The 17,744-nt window shown below is 39.7% G+C and overlaps 1 protein-coding gene across 1 annotated transcript in view; it reads right to left on the bottom strand.

Annotated features, from left to right (window-relative positions):
* csmd3b (CUB and Sushi multiple domains 3b) overlaps positions 1-17,744 on the bottom strand; it is a 1,933,688-nt gene that overhangs the window by 363,278 nt on the left and 1,552,666 nt on the right. Inside the window, exon 22 of the mRNA XM_072571243.1 lies at positions 10,438-10,607. Within this exon, the coding sequence (XP_072427344.1) occupies positions 10,438-10,607 (170 nt within the window). The remainder of the gene's footprint in view (positions 1-10,437; positions 10,608-17,744) is intronic.

Raw genomic sequence — 17,744 nt, 5'->3', positions numbered from 1 at the left:
CGCCATTCAATATGATCATGGCTGATCATTCCCAATCAGTATCCTGTTTCAGCCTTATCTCCATAACCCTTGACTCCACTATCTTTAAGAGCTCTATCCAATTCTTTCTTAAATGAATCCAGAGACTGGGCCTCCACTGCCCTCTGGGGCAGAGCATTCCACACAGCCACCACTCTCTGGGTGAAGTAGTTTCTCCTCATCTCTGTCCTAAATGGTCTACCCCGTATTTTTAAGTTGTGTCCTCTGGTTCGGCACTCCCCCATCAGCGGAAATATGTTTCCTCCTGCCAGAGTGTCCAATCCTTTCATAATCCTATACGTTTCAATCAGATCCCCTCTCAGTCTTCTAAACTCAAGGGTATACAAGCCCAGTCGCTTCAGTCTTTCCGTGTAAGGCAATCCTGCCATTCCAGGAATTGACCTCGTGAACCTACGCTGCACTCCCTCAATAGCCAGAATGTCTTTCCTCAAATTTGGAGACCAGAACTGTACACAGTACTCCAGGTGTGGTCTCACCAGGGCCCTGTACAGCTGCAGAAGCACCTCTTTGCTTCTATACTCAATTCCTCTTGTTATGAAGGCCAGCATGCTATTAGCCTTCTTCACGACCTGCTGTACCTGCATGCTTGCCTTCATTGACTGGTGGACAAGAACACCCAGATCTCTCTGAACAGCCCCTTTGCCTAATTTGATACCATTGAGGTAGTAATCTGCCTTCCTGTTCTTGCCACCAAAGTGGATAACCAGACATTTATCCACATTAAACTGCATCTGCCATGCATCTGCCCACTCACCCAACTTGTCCAGGTCACCCTGTAATCTCCTAACATCCTCATCACATTTCACCCTGCCACCCAGCTTTGTATCATCAGCAAATTTGCTAATGTTATTGCTGATACCATCTTCTATATCATTTACATATATTGTAAAAAGCTGCGGTCCCAGCACGGATCCCTGCGGTACCCCACTGGTCACTGCCTGCCATTCCGAAATTGAGCCGTTAATCACTACCCTTTGTTTCCTATTAGCCAACCAATTCTCTATCCAATCTAGTACTTTGCCCCCAATACCGTGCACCCTAATTTTACTCACTAACCTCTTGTGTGGGACTTTATCAAAAGCTTTCTGAAAGTCCAGGTACACTACATCCACTGGATCTCCCTCGTCCATCTTCCGAGTTACGTCCTCAAAAAATTCAAGAAGATTAGTCAAGCATGATTTCTCCTTCATAAATCCATGCTGACTCTGTCCTATCCTGTTACTATTATCCAGATGTGTCGTAATTTCATCCTTTATAATAGACTCCAGCATCTTTCTCACCACTGAGGTCAGACTAACTGGTCTATAATTTCCTGCTTTCTCCCGCCCACCCTTCTTAAAAAGTGGCACAACATTAGCCGCCTCCAATCCTCAGGAACCGACCCCGATTCTATTGAACTCTGGAAAATAATCACCAGCGCATCCACGATTTCCCGAGCCACCTCCTTCAGTACACTGGGATGCAGGCCATCAGGTCCTGGAGACTTATCAACCTTCAGACCTAACAGTCTCTCCAACACCAAATCCTGGCAAATATAAATTCCCTTAAGTTCAGGTCCTTCAGCCACTGTTACCTCAGGGAGATTGCTTGTGTCTTCCCCAGTGAACACAGATCTGAAATACCCATTTAATTCCTCTGCCATTTCTTTGTTCCCAATAATATATTCCCCTGTTTCTGTCTTCAAGGGCCCAATTTTTGTCCTAACCATTTTTTTGCCTTGGACATACCTAAAAAAGCTTTTACTATCCTCCTTTATATTCTTGGCCAGTTTACCTTCGTACCTCATTTTTTCTCTGCGTATTTCCTTCTTACTAATCCTCTGTTGTTCTTTAAAAGCTTCCCAGTCCTCAGTTTTCCCACTTATCTTCGCTAAGTTATACTTTTTCTCTTTTAACTTTATATGTTTCTTTACTTCCCTCGTCAGCCACGGCCGCCCATGTCTCCTCCTGGGATCTTTCTTCCTTTTAGGAATGAACTGATCCTGCAACTTCTGCATTATACACAGAAATATCCGCCATTGTTCCTCCATGGTCTTCCCTGTTAAGGTATTGCACCATTGAACTTTGGCCAGTTGCTCCCTCATAGCTCCATATTTCCCTTTATTCAACTGAAATATTGTCACTTCCGATTGTACCCACTCCCTCTCAAATTGCAGATTGAAGCTTATTGTATTATGGTCACTACTTCCCAATGGCTCCTTCACTTCGAGGTCACTGACCAATTCTGGTTCGTTACACAATACCAGATCCAGAATCGCCTTATCCCTGGTCGGCTCCAGGCATTGTAATTGATCAAAGATATAGAATGATCTTTTATTTTCATAGTAAAACTAGTTTTTGTTCCCCCACCACCACCTCTCCCCCATCTCCAACACAGTGTGCTGCTAATCTCTCCCAATTTGCATATCATGAAAGACTTATAGCAATGATATCTTGTGGCTACTGGTCCTAATGTTTCTGCTAATTATGCTTTGTCAACTTGATGAACATGACTAAAAAGAATGCAGAATTAAGAACAGGACTAAGTGCTCAGCAGATACTAAATTTGTCTTCTTGAATTTGAATGTGAACCCCACCACTACAATAATGTTCCCTTTGCTAACATTATTGGATAGACAATTAAGTGCATTTTGAAGTGTGAGATGAGATTTAAGTACACCAATTCCAACCTTTCTTCACAAATCACTTTTTACAACTTAAGTTTCCAGGTTAGTAATTCCAAAATTGAAGTCCAATTATTCGAACACTGTTTTACCTTCTCGTTGAAACGAGATTGTCTGAAATGGGCATGGGCAGCTGCAGAGATCACTTTCCATGAAAGAGTTTTATCTTATCAGAGTTGAACAGAGGCCAGAAATATGTGTGCCAAGAATTGATTAAGTAAGAAGCATTCAGTGAATGATCTCCAGAGCAATGATACTGAAAGGACGCTCCCAAGGTGCGATAATTGATCACAATGGTCCTTTGGCTTGTCATGGATCTTATCACATACAACTCCATAAATGCATCAACAACAGCTTAGAATTCAGTCTCCATGTGTGCGCATATGCAAATGCTGTCTCCGTACCCCTGCAGTTTGATGACAGTGCCTGGAGTAGTCTTACTTCCACACTGAGCTCAACCTGGATTGATAGGTTTCCCACTCATCTTGTATAGGAGTTCCATTCTAGTGCAGAGCTTCATGATTATGGGGTGAATATTGTAGCAAGGAGGACAGCGATGAGAATTGGTATGATATATTGAAAAACACCCTGCTTGACCGCAATTTGCATTTATATAGGAACTGTGTTAAATACTTTGGCAAGGATCATGGCTTGTATGTCCTCAGCAGGCAGAGAATGGTGATGATGTTTTACTGGCAGCCAATTTAGAGAATAGCTCCCCATTATCTCTCGCTGTAGACAAAGCTGAAGGATGTTGTGAGGTCAAGGAAGGCCAAGTATGGAGGCTGCTGCTCTCCTCTAAATTATTCTGGGATTTTTCTGATTAGAACATAGGAAAGTCCAACACAGGAACCGACCCTTCCACTTACTGTATCTGTGCCAATCATGGTCCCATTCTAAACTAATCCAATCTGCCTACACATGGTTTATTTCTCTCTATTCACCACCTGTTTACATATCTGTCTAAATGCCTCTTAAACCACTGTTGTATCTGCTTCTGTGGCCTCTCCTGGCAGTGCATTCCAACTATCTACAATCCTCGATATAAAAAAACTTCCCTCGCACATCTCATTAAACTTTCCCCTCTCACCTTAAACCAAACACCCTTAATATTTGACAATTTCATCTTGGGAAAAAGACTCTGATGAACGACCCTATTCATGCCTCTTAATATTTCTTATATTTCTATCAGGTCACCACTCAGCCTCCAACAGTCTTGCAAAAACAATCTGAGTTTGTACTTTGGGGTGGCACGGTGGCTCAGTGGCTCAGTGGTTAGCACTGCTGCCTCACAGCACCAGGGTCCCAGGTTTGATTCCAGCCTCAGGTGACTGTCTGTGTGCAGTTTGCACATTCTCCTCGTGTCTGCGTGGATTTCCTTCCACAGGCCAGGTGAATTGGCCATGTTAAATTGCCCATAGCGTAGGTGCATTAGTCAGAGGGAAATGGTCTGGGTGGGTTACTCTTTGGAGGGTCGGTGTGGACTTGTTGGGCCGAAGGGCCTGTTTCCACACTGTAGGGAATCTAATCTAACCTCTCCATATGGCTAAAACACTCCACTCTATGCAGCATCTGAATAAACTTCTGTACCTTCTCCAAAGCCTCCACATCCTTCCTACAGTGCAGGAACCAGAATTGCACACAGTACTCCAAATGTTGCCAACTAAAGTCTTGTACAGTGGAAGTGTGACTTGCCAACTTTTATACTCAGTGCACCCAGACCATTTACCTCTGACTAATGCACCTAACACCTTGGGCAATTTAGCATGGCCAATTCGCCTACATATCTTTGGACTGTAGGAGGAAACCCACGCAGACACAGGGAGAATGTGCAAACTGCACATAGACAGTCACCCGAGGCTGGAATCAAACCTGGGACCCTGGTGCTGTGAGGCAGCAGTGCTAACTACTGATTAAGGCAAGAATGCTCTATGACTTCTTTACCACCTTCCCAAGTTGTATTCCCACTTTCAGGGAACTATGGACTTGCAAAGCAAGATCCCTCCATATACCAATGTTCCTAAGGGTCTATCTATTTAGAGTATTCATTGCTCTTGTGTTTGACCTCCCAAAATGTATCACCTCATGGTTATTATCTGGATTAAACTCATTTGCCATTTTTTTCTGCTCAACTGTATCCTGATATAATCTCAACTATAGCCTTTGGTATCACCCTCACAACCATAACTCCACCATTTTTTGGGTCATCTTATTAATCAGACCACTGACACACTCATCTATACAGTGAAGGTATTGTCCACAGTGCCTTTTTACTGATGGAATCAAAGTTGTGACTCCCAAAAGAAGGCTTTGGAGATGATTGATGAGGATTCTTGCATTGACTGTCTGTGGTAGACAGCAAGAAACCCCCTCTGAGGTTACCATGAATGGTCTTATCTCCTCTCTTGAAGATGGTCACAATTACAAAATCTCAGGGACTCCTGGGCATGCTATCCTCCTTCCAGGTGAGTTCACACCGTATGGTGAGAGCACTGTTCCATCAAATCTCAGTATAAGGACATAGAACATAGAACAGTACAGCACGTACAGGTCCTTCAGCCCACGATGTTGTGCTGAGTATTTATCTTAATCTAAGATCGACCAAACCTACAAACCCCTCAATTTACTGTTAACCATGTGCTTAACCATCAGTCACTTAAATGTCCCTAATGTCTCTGACTCTACTACCACTGCTGGCAGTGCATTCCATGTACCCACCACTCTCTGCATAAAGAACCTACCTCTGACAGCTCTCTTATACCTTCCTCCAAACACCTTAAATTTATGACCCCTCATGATAGCTATTTCTGCCCTGGGGAAAAGTCTCCAGCTATCCACTCTATCTATGCCTCTCATTACATTGTACACCTCAATCAGGTCACCACTCTTCCTTCTTCTCTCCAGTGTGAAAAGCCCTAGCTCACTCAACCTCTCTTCATAAGACAAACCTTCCAATCCTGTCCTGTTTCTGTCACCTTCCTGTCTCTAAACCTCTTCTAATTCCAAAGCCTCTCTATAATGTTTTGCTATTGCTAACTATTGCATATAGGTTCCTGCTGACACAACCCTTTAGGCTGCATAAGGTTCATTCATTGAAATTTACTCTTTCATTGAAATCTGTTCTGAAGAAGTGTCATATCGGACTTGAACTGTTATAAAGAAGAAGTTGGATCCTGGAAGAAGTGCTGTTGGATCCATTATGTCTGCCTGGGGTATTCCTCAACTGGGCACCCAGCTTTCTAAAAACTAGCCCCTCCCCCATGCCTCAGCTTCCTTTTCCAGGCCACTAATCACACAGTACAAGAGCAGGAGGCCATTTTGCCCCTCAGGCATGCTGCATAATTCATTGTGATCATCAACTCAATAGCTTATTCATGCTGTTCCCCCATATCCTTTGATCCCCATAGAAATATAGAAGAAAAAGGAGAAAATATACCATCCTTTGAGTCAGAATTGAACTATTCACTGAAAGATCTCCAGACTTGGATTCCCACCTGTCATCAGGTCCAATACCATCTTTGTTGACTTATTCCTAGTTAGGCCATCTACCTCCCATATTCCCTGTGGCTTCAGCACTGATCCTCCCATGAAGAGATCACATCTGACACTCTCTATTTAGGTTCAATGCTTTGCACTGCTGTGGATTTAGTCTGCCTAAAGCCTGCCAACAGGATCAGTGGTATATTAATCCAAAAGCTCATGACTCAGGGAGCATGACAAACAAACTTGTTTAGGATTTCTCATGAACACCCAGGAGGTTCCTCATTCAAAGACACTCAGTTCAGCAGCAGCCACTCACTCCCAGAGATTGACTGACAACTTTAGATGATCATAACCTTTTATTCTAGGTCATCGTAGAATCCCTACAGTGTGGAAACAGGCCATTCGGCCCAACAAATCCACACTAACCTTCCAAAGAGCAATCCACCCAGACTCAGGTTCCTACCTCATCCCTGTTACCCTGCATTTTCCATGGCTAATCCACTTAGCCTACACATCCCTGGACACTATAGGCAATTTAGCATGGCCAATCCACCTAGCCTGTTGAAGGAAACCCAAGCAGCCACTGGGAGAACATGCAAACTCTTCACAGGCAGTCACCTAAAGCTGGAATTGAACCCGGGTCCCTGGCACTGTGGGGCAGCAGTGCTAAGCACTGAGTCACCATGCCACCCCTTCTGGAGCGGCATGTTGGCTCAGTGGTTAGCACTACAGCCTCACAGCGCCAGGGACCTGGGTTCAATTCCCGCCTCAGGCAACTGTCTGTGTGGAGTTTGCATATTCTCCCCACGTCTGCGTGGGTTTCCTCCGGGTGCTCTGGTTTCTTCCCACAGTCCAAAGATGTGCAGGTTAGGTGAATTGGCCATGCCAAAATGCCTGTAATATTAGGTGGATTAGTCTGGGGTAAATATAGGGGGGGTGGGTTTCTCTTTGGAAGGTCGGTGTAGATTTGTTGGGCGGAAGGGCCTGTTTCCACACTGTGAGTAATCTAATCTAATCTTGACACGGGGAGGGGGAAGGGTCCAGATGAAGGTCTGTCATGAGCCCGAGTCACATAAATTACATCAAGTTTTCTTGAAAAGGAATTGTGTTGAATGGGGGTTGGATTGGTGTCTAGTGACTTTTTCCCTTCACAACATTCAGTCAATGTCAAAAACAGAAAAAGGATATATTGCTGCTTTTCAATGTATTCACTGATGTTACTATGTTGTGAACAGATTCACAATTTAGGGAGTGATATCAAATTTATTGGCATATCAAGCACAATGCATACTGTCAAAATGCATTAATGAATGAAATGTATTATTTCATGTCTTTTTTTCTGACCCACAGCACCTTTCTGATATGCAAAATATCTTCCACTGGACAGCAATTAGACTGATTGACATCTTATGCTGTGTGGCAATGATGCAGTCAGGCTTCAAAAGGACAGACTAGCTGAAATAATTGAATAGAAATACATTGGAGGAGAAGAAAAGTTATGGTGCTAACTACTCAGCTAACAGTGCTCTTGATCCATCCAGTAAACAACTTTTTTGGTGCATAATACAATTCTAAAATGTCAAGGGACAGACTATACACCATTGACTCTAACCCCTCAGTTCAAGTCCCACCTGCTTCACATGTCTGAACACCTTGATAAGAAAATATCCACATTATCTATCCTGTCCTTAAAAGTCATTAAAGTTACTGCTGCTGGCAGCTCTAAACCAATTTAAAGTTATCGTGGACCCTTTAAAATAAAAGTTCCATCCATAGCCAGTTTGCCTGTGTCCTCCCATGTGCTTTCTTCCTCTCTTAACATTGGATCCAAACTGGGTACTCAAGATGGCACCACCAGCAAGCAGGCTGTGAGCATTGGTCTTACACTCACAGCATGCCACCGTTGTGAAGTTAAAATCCTGCCAACAAAATGGCTCATCATTCAGTTAAGGCTGTCAAACAATATTATAATTGCATCCTGCGCTCAATTCCCAATCAAGCTCAACTAAGTCCCATTTTATGTAACTGTTGTTAGTGCCTCTGCCATGATAAAACAGTATCTGACGAACCATAACATGAGAGGTGCTATGATTTGGAGATGCCGATGTTGGACTGGGGTGTACAAAGTTAAAAATCACACAACACCAGGTTATTGTCCAACAGGTTTAATTGGAAGCACACTAGCTTTCAGAGCGACGCTCCTTCATCTACACTCATGCACACACGTATACACTCTCTTTCACACTAACAACCCCCAACCCAGACAGACACACACACAGACAACACAAAGACCCACATGCACACATATATTTTGTGGGGTGAATTTGTACTTTCAGAGTTACATTGTATTTTGCTCAAAAACTGCATGAATTCATGTAAAACTCTGTTATCGAATAAATCTAAACATCATGGCATAGACAGAGAACACAGGGGGCTAACACCTTCAACATATTGTCTAGCTAACACCAATTGTTACAGCTAACCTTAAAATGCAATTTCTAAAAAAGGTTTTGTAATTTACACATGAAAGAGGTGAAACTATCATGGTATTTGAACAGATGAAAGACTCAACAGACAATCAAGGTATTTTTCAATGTATAATTTCAGTTATGTCACACTGTAAATTTTTGCTATAAATTCTGTGCCTTACCATTGTGTCCTCCACAATCACCTGATGAAGGAGAGGAGCTCCGAAAGCTAATGTGCTTCCAATTAAATCTGTTGGACTACAACCTGGTATTGTGTGATTTTTAACAGAATTGCTAGCTTTAAGAGGAACCCTTCAACATGATTAGTCGAACCACCTTCATCCTAGCTGAACATTCAAACCTCAGGTTTAGACTAAAATGTTTTAATTTGGTTTAATATGCTCTCACTTTGACTTTCTCTACTTTATAGCTCAATAAATTAAATTTGCTCTGACTGGTTTTGTATCAACCTTTCAACTATATTGTCATACGATGATGGTGATAGCATCAATTTTTCTGTCACACTATTATCCCCATTTGTGCAATTGAAATATTTTGATAACTCATACTAAAATTGTCTTGAAGCAGACTTTTTCATTAAATGCCAAATTTTCCATTCTTGGTGTTTTGTAATGAAGATTTCATTAAAATAGGACATTTTATATGCATTGTGGGATGTTTTACTTTTGTTAAATATCTTCACATAACATCATCTTCAAATGCAATAAGTTGGTTTTTAAAGGACTCAGTAGTAATTCTGGTAAGAATGAAAGATGTAGCTATTTCATATGCAGCTTTTTGTTTTATTAATGCTTGCTCACAGATTGCAATGTACCCTTTGGTTTAAAAAATGAATTAGAATAGTCGCTTTCATTTAAATTAGTTTGTGGCAATGTACTTCATAAGTAACTAATCATTCCCACATGATGAGATATGATGTGGAATAAACAAATGTTATTATTGTCAAGCTCACTTTTCAAACTTCACAAAATGTCTACATTTGACCTTTATGTTCAAGTTTTAAAGATTTATTCAATAGTTAAACCTAAAACCTAACTATGGTGTAAAATATTGTCAGAGAGATAATGAAATGCAATTACTGCAGTTTAAATTTTCAATCAATTCTCAAATCAGATTTTATGAGATATCTATTTCTTCTCTCCTGCCTTGAACTTTGAAAAATAACTTCTCCCAGTGTAAAAACCTTGATTTTAGGAAATTGTGTTGCGTTTTTTTATAAACTGGCATGAAACATTTCCAGATATTCAAATTTCTTGGTCACTTCATACCTTAAGGGTGTCTCCTTCTGAGACAATACGCTCTAAGCGCTAACAACGGTGATTTCTCAACACTTGGAGAAATTTGTTGTCATTCATTATTTTCAATCAAATAACACCATACAAAATCTGATGTCATTGCAGCACTAAGTCCAAACAATTGAGAAAAGAAAACTGAAAGGATAAATGTTCATCTTCAGTGGGATGAGAACGTAGGAAGGAAAATGTGCTTAAAAACGGTTATATTTAATCAAAAACATTTCACCATGAGAAGAATAGTCTTTGTACAGTTTGAGAAACAATTAAATGTTGGCCATTTTATTGATTGTTGTTATGGAAGCACAGGATGTGGCTGTTGCCTTGAGCACAAAAGCTTTTGTCCTTAGGATTGTCTCTTTATGTTAAAATTAAGGATGTTAATGTTATTTGAGGCTTTTTTGTGAGAAAAACACAATTCAAACTGACATGAAACATTTTCAGATATTCAAATTTCTTGGTCACTTCATACCTTAAGGGTGTCTCCTTCTGCTAAACGGAATGTTCTGGCTGAAATATTAATCCCTTTGCCTGCTTGCACCTGTATACTGTACACGCATTCATGGTTGTTTTCATAGTTCAAAGGATAGTTGGGAGACAGTAGGATTCCCTCGTTGCTTGTTATTGATGTCCCACATTCAGCTGCAGTTGGAAGAGAAGCATTTTGATATAAGAAGTGCCCTGAACTTAAGAGCAAGTTCTCTACTGCATACACAGCACAATCATTACAGGGCACAAGAGGTACACATTAAAATCTCTGTTCAAAGTAGAAGGTAATCAGTAACTTCTGCAACAAATAAAATCAAAGCTGTAGACATTTATTATTATGAATGGCCAGGAAAAAAAATATGTGTTCATGCAAACTTTCAGCAAATATGTGTACTGCAAGTAAAAATGAAATATTGATTTGGTCATCGCTTAAATGAATTGTGAAGTCAGGGTATTGTGCTATGCAATTTAAAGAAAGAACATTAGCTATTTATTACTCAATATTCTAGTTAATGGTAATCTTATGGTCTAAATCTGATTGAAGAATCTAATCATTGACAGAATATTTGTGTTTCATTTACCTACCTGCATAACCTGGTTTTGGTCTCCTGTCCTAAAATCTCTTTATGTGGCTCATTGTTAAATTGTGTTTGATAACTTTCCTGTGAAGTACCATGGGATGGTTTCCAAGTACAACTTGGTTGTACTATGTCCAATGAATCAGTTTACTGGGTATCCAAACCAGGAAAAGTGCAAGGATGTGTTAACAGTAAATTCATTGTGAATCTACATTGTCAATCAAGCAATGGAATCACTAGAATAAAATATCTATTGTTTTTCAGGTTACTGAAAGCTTAAAGGTTGTTTTAAGGATTGGTTCTGTTTGAGCAGGTGGCAAATTCATGACATGGAATTATCCCTTTTCCAATCTCACAGAGACAAGTGGTATATAAACTTTGGACTATCTGCTCATTTGACTGATTTTAATGATCAGCCAAGATGAAATCTTGTTAATAGTTAGTTGAATGCACAACAGGGGACCCAATAGTTAATGATTAGGAAATGCTTTGGCTAACTAGCATCTCTTAAAGGCAACATGTCCCTTTCATGGGGGAATTGCATAATAGAGACCATGACATTTAGAACAATTAATTTTAAGGAGAAGAACACAAAATGGAACAACGGGGTCAGAGGGGGGAACCCACATTCTTGGATGAAACTCAATGACTCGGAATAGAGATTGGTCAAAAATTGGACAATTGTGGAGTAATGATTGTGATGGGATCAAATCCTAAGAACACAAACAGTACAGATCTAGTTTTTATCCTTACATAACCTTTACATGGTCCATCCCTGACTGTTACCTTGTTACCTTCCTTCATTTCTGTGACTCTATTATTGAGGATAGGATAACAACCTTCCAACCTTAAAAACATTAACATCCACAAGGATAAGTGCAGCTGATATATGGGAACACCACCATTTGCAAGTTCCCCATCAAGCCATTCATGATCCAGATTTATAAATATATCATTGTTCCTTCAGCGTCACAGAGTCAAAATCTTGGAACTCTCTCCTTGACAGTCCACTGCATTAATGAAGGGGGTATTTCATTGAAAAAAGTGTTCAATTTTGTATGAGATGTTCAACTGAAACTGTCTGCACTCAGATAAAAAGATACCACTGAACAATTTAGAAGAAAAGCAGCTTGGTCATTCCAGTGTCCCAATCAATATTCCTCCCTCGGCAGAAAAGAAAAACAGACTGTGGTTACTTTGTACAAATTGGATGCCACGTGTCCTGCATTACAACACTGACTATACTTCAAAAGTATTTTATTCACTGTAATGCAATTTGAAGCATCCATTAATCATAAAGTAAACTATATAAATGAAACACTGCCATTATTTCATTCATCGAAGGGCTTTATTTCATTCACAGTTTGTCTACGTAGACTGCATCTGTTCTGATGATGTACCTCCTTTCTTCCTCAATTGTAAATTGTATTCACCATGATTGATAAAGTCTTTGACCCTGTCAATTCTATTTCCTGATGCTGTGTCAGTGTTCATTCTTTTGTCTCCCAAAACCACCAAACAATTCCCTTTTCCTTATCTTTCACTCCACCAGCCACTATGTTCAATCAATTATCCTTTGTCGTTTCCATTACATGCAGCGTGATGTGATCAATCAACATATTTTTGCAATTTCTTTCCATACTTTGAAGATAGTTCCCTCTATGACCCTGTAGCTGACCCCTCAATAATTCTCAACATCGCCTTGCCACAGTCTAGCAGCAGCCCAACATCGATCCTTTGCTCTCCACTCTTCTCACCAGCCATGACCTTAAACAATCCTTCAAGGTGAAAGAGTGATTTACTTGTAATTATGTTAATTTACTGATTGTGATCCCCTCTGGACAGGAGTGAGATCCATTTTGTAGAACATTGCCATTCACTCCACAGTCTGGCATGAAATTTTGTGTCATTTCCATAATCTTACCCCTCTGTTACCATGGCTAATTGCATAGTTTGAATCCATCTCAACAAGCTCTACCTCATTTTCCATGAGGTACTTTACAGCACTCAACATGCAACACTGAAGTCAACACTTTAGATTGATCAACTTGGCCTCTTTTTTGGTTGGGGAGTGCCTGGTGAGTGGGGATAAAATGGCTGGTTTGCTCATGCTTCTGTCTTTACCACTTATTGCTCCAGAAGCCTTTTGTTTGGTTTCTTTACTTGCCTATTACCATCTTGATTTCCCTTGCACCCTCATCTAATTTGTCATTTAATCTCTCCTGCCATCTGCCCTATTACTGACTTCCACCTCTTGTTTTCCATCCCCTCTCCCTCTCTCTAAACTTCTGTAAAATCTATCACATTTCCAAGTTTTCTGCAGTTCTTTCACAAAGTCATTGACATGCAACATTAGGTTCACTTCTTTCTCAACAGATAGTGTGAGACTAGTTGAGCATTTCTGACATTTTGTGTGTTGCCGACCTATTCCAGGATCAGAAGTACAATCCGAACACTCCTGACTAATTGGTAAATGCAATGAGCCCGCAGCCTAGTTGGATTGTAGAAAATTAATTAAGCATTTTTGGGATGATAGAGTGGGAAATGGTGCTAGGTCTCAGTAAGAGAAACACTCCACAAAATTGACACTTAGCCAAAATATACCAAGATTCAGACCTTAATCTCTGCTCTGCTTTTTAGACAAAAGAAGGGTGATTACTTGGAATAGGCACAAAACCATACCAGTGGCTGCTTTTTACAGGCTAGAGACTTTCCTTTGTAAGGGTTTTGATATTGTCAGGAGATGTTACATGAAGCAGAGTTGATCCCTGAACTGACTGCTATTTCAAACTTATGTCACTAATAGGCAGTTAGGTTCAGCACTGTTGGAGGAAGCATGTGACTAAACCTCCTTTCTGGAGGAGGGTAATGCTCACCAGAGAGATCACCTTGCACTTCAGATAAACAGTGGCCCATCTTGAGTGAAAGCTCATCAATGCATCTTCTTACAAGATAAGGGAAACTTGCAATCATATTGTGTAAAGATTTTCTTGGGGAGTCAATATGTCTCTGTGGCAGTTTATAAAACATTCGTTAGCATTCCAGTGCCATCAGGAGTTACATTTGGTGTCGATTATCTGGCTGACTTTGAGCTGAGACATTGGTCACTTTTCATTATTGATGTGTTTTTTTCAGTGAGTCTGCTCGGGATGGAATCAGAAAATTGAATGTGCAGTGGTGGAGTGTAACTTCAGTGCATTTTACTGATGAATTGATTTTTTCACCTTTGACATCTAAATATTTCTGTGTATCATCTTTTGATGCCTTAGCAGTAGTGACTGTAATGAGGTCAGTCAGGTGAATCTCATAGAATATGAGTTATCTGATTGGGGCTGTTAATCTGGTCCATTCGTTTTTTTTTGTGGGGAAGGGGGGGAAGCCCTGGATGGCAAATAAGAACAGGAGTGTCAGAAGTTCTGTTCACTCTGAGAGCTGCCTCTAATAAAGTTGGATTCCTGTCAGGGACTCTCCATATGTAAATAAAGGGTGACTTGGTGATGGGATACTGGCCTCTGTGTAGTTACTTCATATATAATACCTAGAATCATATATTAACTTAGGTTTCTATATCTGTAATGGTTGGCTGTATGTTCCATTTTGATCCCACATTCTACATCTTAAAATATTTTGCAATATCCTGCTCCAGTTGTTAAGGTGTTAATCTTTGGAGGTGAGGTATATATCAAAATCAATCTTCCAGCAGCTTTTTAAGAAAACATATGCTATGAGTTATGAAAACCAATCCTCATTTCATCACTGTTTTAACAAGGTGGCTAGAAGAATAGTAACAGCTATTGCATTATTTGACTTTTTCTGATTACTTACTTTTCCAAAGAATATGGCATATTTCTAAAATTTGTTCAAATTTCTTTCAATGTAGTATCTGACACTCTGAGCTGCTACAATTATACATTAAAATTACTATATGCATTCAATGTTAAATGCACAGCTGAAAGATTTTGCACAGCGTTGCCAGACGTTCAGTCTTGCATCAGTTCGGATTGCAGCAAATCAGGCCCCGTTCCAGTAGTTAATTATTGAATTTAGGTCCAGAATTTTGAAGCCGACACTGCCCAGTCTGAGGGAAGGCCTGTTCAGTTGGGGAAATATGCAAACCAACCCCAAAATGATTCAGAAATGAATGACAAAGTAAACTAATTAGTTTGGCTGAATCAAAGGAGTCACCTTATAAAGCTCATTGTTTAAATTTTGGTCATGATTATTTTTATATTGGTGAGTATATCCACATGAACAGTCCTTGTGTTATATTCAATTCTCTGTTGCAACTAGTTCATAATCAGAGGTTTTGTTAGCTGCTGCAATTCACTACTTATCTGGTGTCATCAGATTGCATGAGTTATTCAAAGGGTACTCACTTGCTATCAGCTGACTCTTTTAAATATTTACGGAACACTGGGCTTGCCTTCATTCCTTCCTTGTTTTACCCAGATTTTTTTAAGCTGGAATTCAGCCAGTAAATTTCAACATTATTTCATTTGATTCTACCTCTGAATGAATATCCAATCACGACAGGAGAAGGGCTCAGTCATTTTGTACATTGAGCCTGCTGTGCTATACAGTAAGTTAGTTGCTGATCTAATTGTGGCCTTCACTCTGCTTTCTTCTGTGCCCCACATCATAGCTCATAATCCTGATGCATTTTTAGACCAAAAGTGGGTCTAATTCATCTCTGTGTTAAGTACAATGATTTTTCCAATCACTGGCAATTTCATGCAGACTGCCATAATGCCCCGTCTTTTTGCTGAAAGAAGTGAGTTCTGCATTTCTAATCGGAGATTCTGATCAGGATCATTCAAAGATATATGATTCTATTCAAACGTTCTCACATTGTAAAATGCCAAGCCTGTTACAATGGGGATTCCATAATAGGTATTGTTGTGGATGATCAACAAAATCCACATCTCAACTGAAACTGATTATAGATCTTATTCCTCCAAATCAAGATAATTTCTCAAACTACAAATCTAATACCTTATTAACATATCTACCCCACTTCTTTTTGTCCTTTCAAAATTTCAAATATCATTATGTATTCAATTCCCAGCCATTTGCAACTGTTAAATGACTAACATGTTATATTAATTTTATTTGTGCTCGCAACTCATCCATCTTGTACAATGGTTGCATGCATTAAAGAACAATTAATTCTATCTTTTTTAGAACCATTTTCCTTATACTGAACTCATTTGCTTGTTTATTTCCAATTTTGCAGCTTTGTCCAATCCTGTCACACTCCTGCCTTCCTGTCCTGCTCTATTATCATCTCCTTTCTCTTCAATTTTCAACTCAAGTAAACCCTCACATTCATCATTTGCAGCCGTCACTGCAATCCTAGTCATATAGTTCACCAGGACATTAATCCGAGCATGATTGAGGTGGAGGCTACCTCACTGCTGTAACCCAGTGTTCCCCCGGCACCCATGCCCATTGTGATAATACCAGTTGATGTTATTACTGTGCAAGTCAGGTCCCAGACTGAAATCCAACTTGATTTTGTTTTGTTTTTAATTAATGAAGTAATAATACATTGAAACATAAGCACAGAGTACTGTAGAAATGGATTTAACAATACAACAGAAGTTTATATTAGATTAAAACAGAATAAATCAAACTATTTATACATAATGTAATTTGAAAGATTTCCAAATATGTGCTAAAATGTAGTCCCACCTATCCCAACACACTTATATTGCAGTTTTAAGTCAGAAGAGAGAATTCTCTTCTTTATTACATTCAAAGGTTTGAATAAACTGGATCTTCGAATTCCTGGTCTTAAGAGTTTGATAGACTTCTTTAGTTATTAGTCCACAACTGAGCTTACATTTCTAAGTTTCAAATAACCCTGAGGGTTCCACCCAAACACTGCTGGTCTGGAGCTTCCAACTAAAACCCTAACACTCGAATAAGCTATTTCTGGAGAATCAGTTTCAGTTAACCAGGATTCAGCAAACTAAAAATTAAAGCTTTCCAAGCAAGGTGTTTTTCACAAAGCAAAGAAAAAAATCAATTTTTGCAACTGAAAGCAGAATAATGTTCTTCAATGTTTATTCTATCTCCTCATAAATCTTCCAATATAAACAAATTCCCATATCATCTGAGGAAGCCCCACTCTTGCACTGGCTTAAAAACAAAATCATGGCTTCAGAAATATTAACAGGTTAATTGTTAACCATTTCTCAGACATATAATGAGTAGCCTCCATCATTAGTTCAAAATCGGAACTCTAAAATAAATGACATCCATAAAATCACACAACTTACATCAGGACATAACAGAAACCTACATTTCCTAAACCAATTTTTAATCCTTACAGGTATCTCTCTTATCTTATTTCCCAAGTTGTTTTCATGTGTTATGTGGTAATTTTGAAATTACCACCACTTTGATACTTTTTTTTTCTAATTTAGTGCCTGGTTGCTCATAATTCCTCAGTAGAATTTGTATATAAGCCTTACTTAGAGTCATAGAGTCTTAGAGAAGTACAGCACGGAAACAGACCCTTCGGTCCAACCCATCCATGCCGACCAGATATCCCAACCCAATCTAGTCCCACCTGTCAGCACCCAGCCCATATCCCTCCAAACCCTTCCTATTCATATTACCATCCAGATGCCTGTTGAATGTTGCAATTGTACTAGCCTGCATCATTTCCTTTAGCAGCTCACTCAAGACACGTACCACCCTCTGCATT

The sequence above is a fragment of the Chiloscyllium punctatum genome, chromosome 5 (assembly GCF_047496795.1).
Source record: "Chiloscyllium punctatum isolate Juve2018m chromosome 5, sChiPun1.3, whole genome shotgun sequence".
Lineage (NCBI taxonomy): Eukaryota > Metazoa > Chordata > Chondrichthyes > Orectolobiformes > Hemiscylliidae > Chiloscyllium > Chiloscyllium punctatum.
The sequence above is the reverse complement of the archived record's forward strand: the minus strand, read 5'-3'. Positions and strand labels throughout refer to the sequence as shown.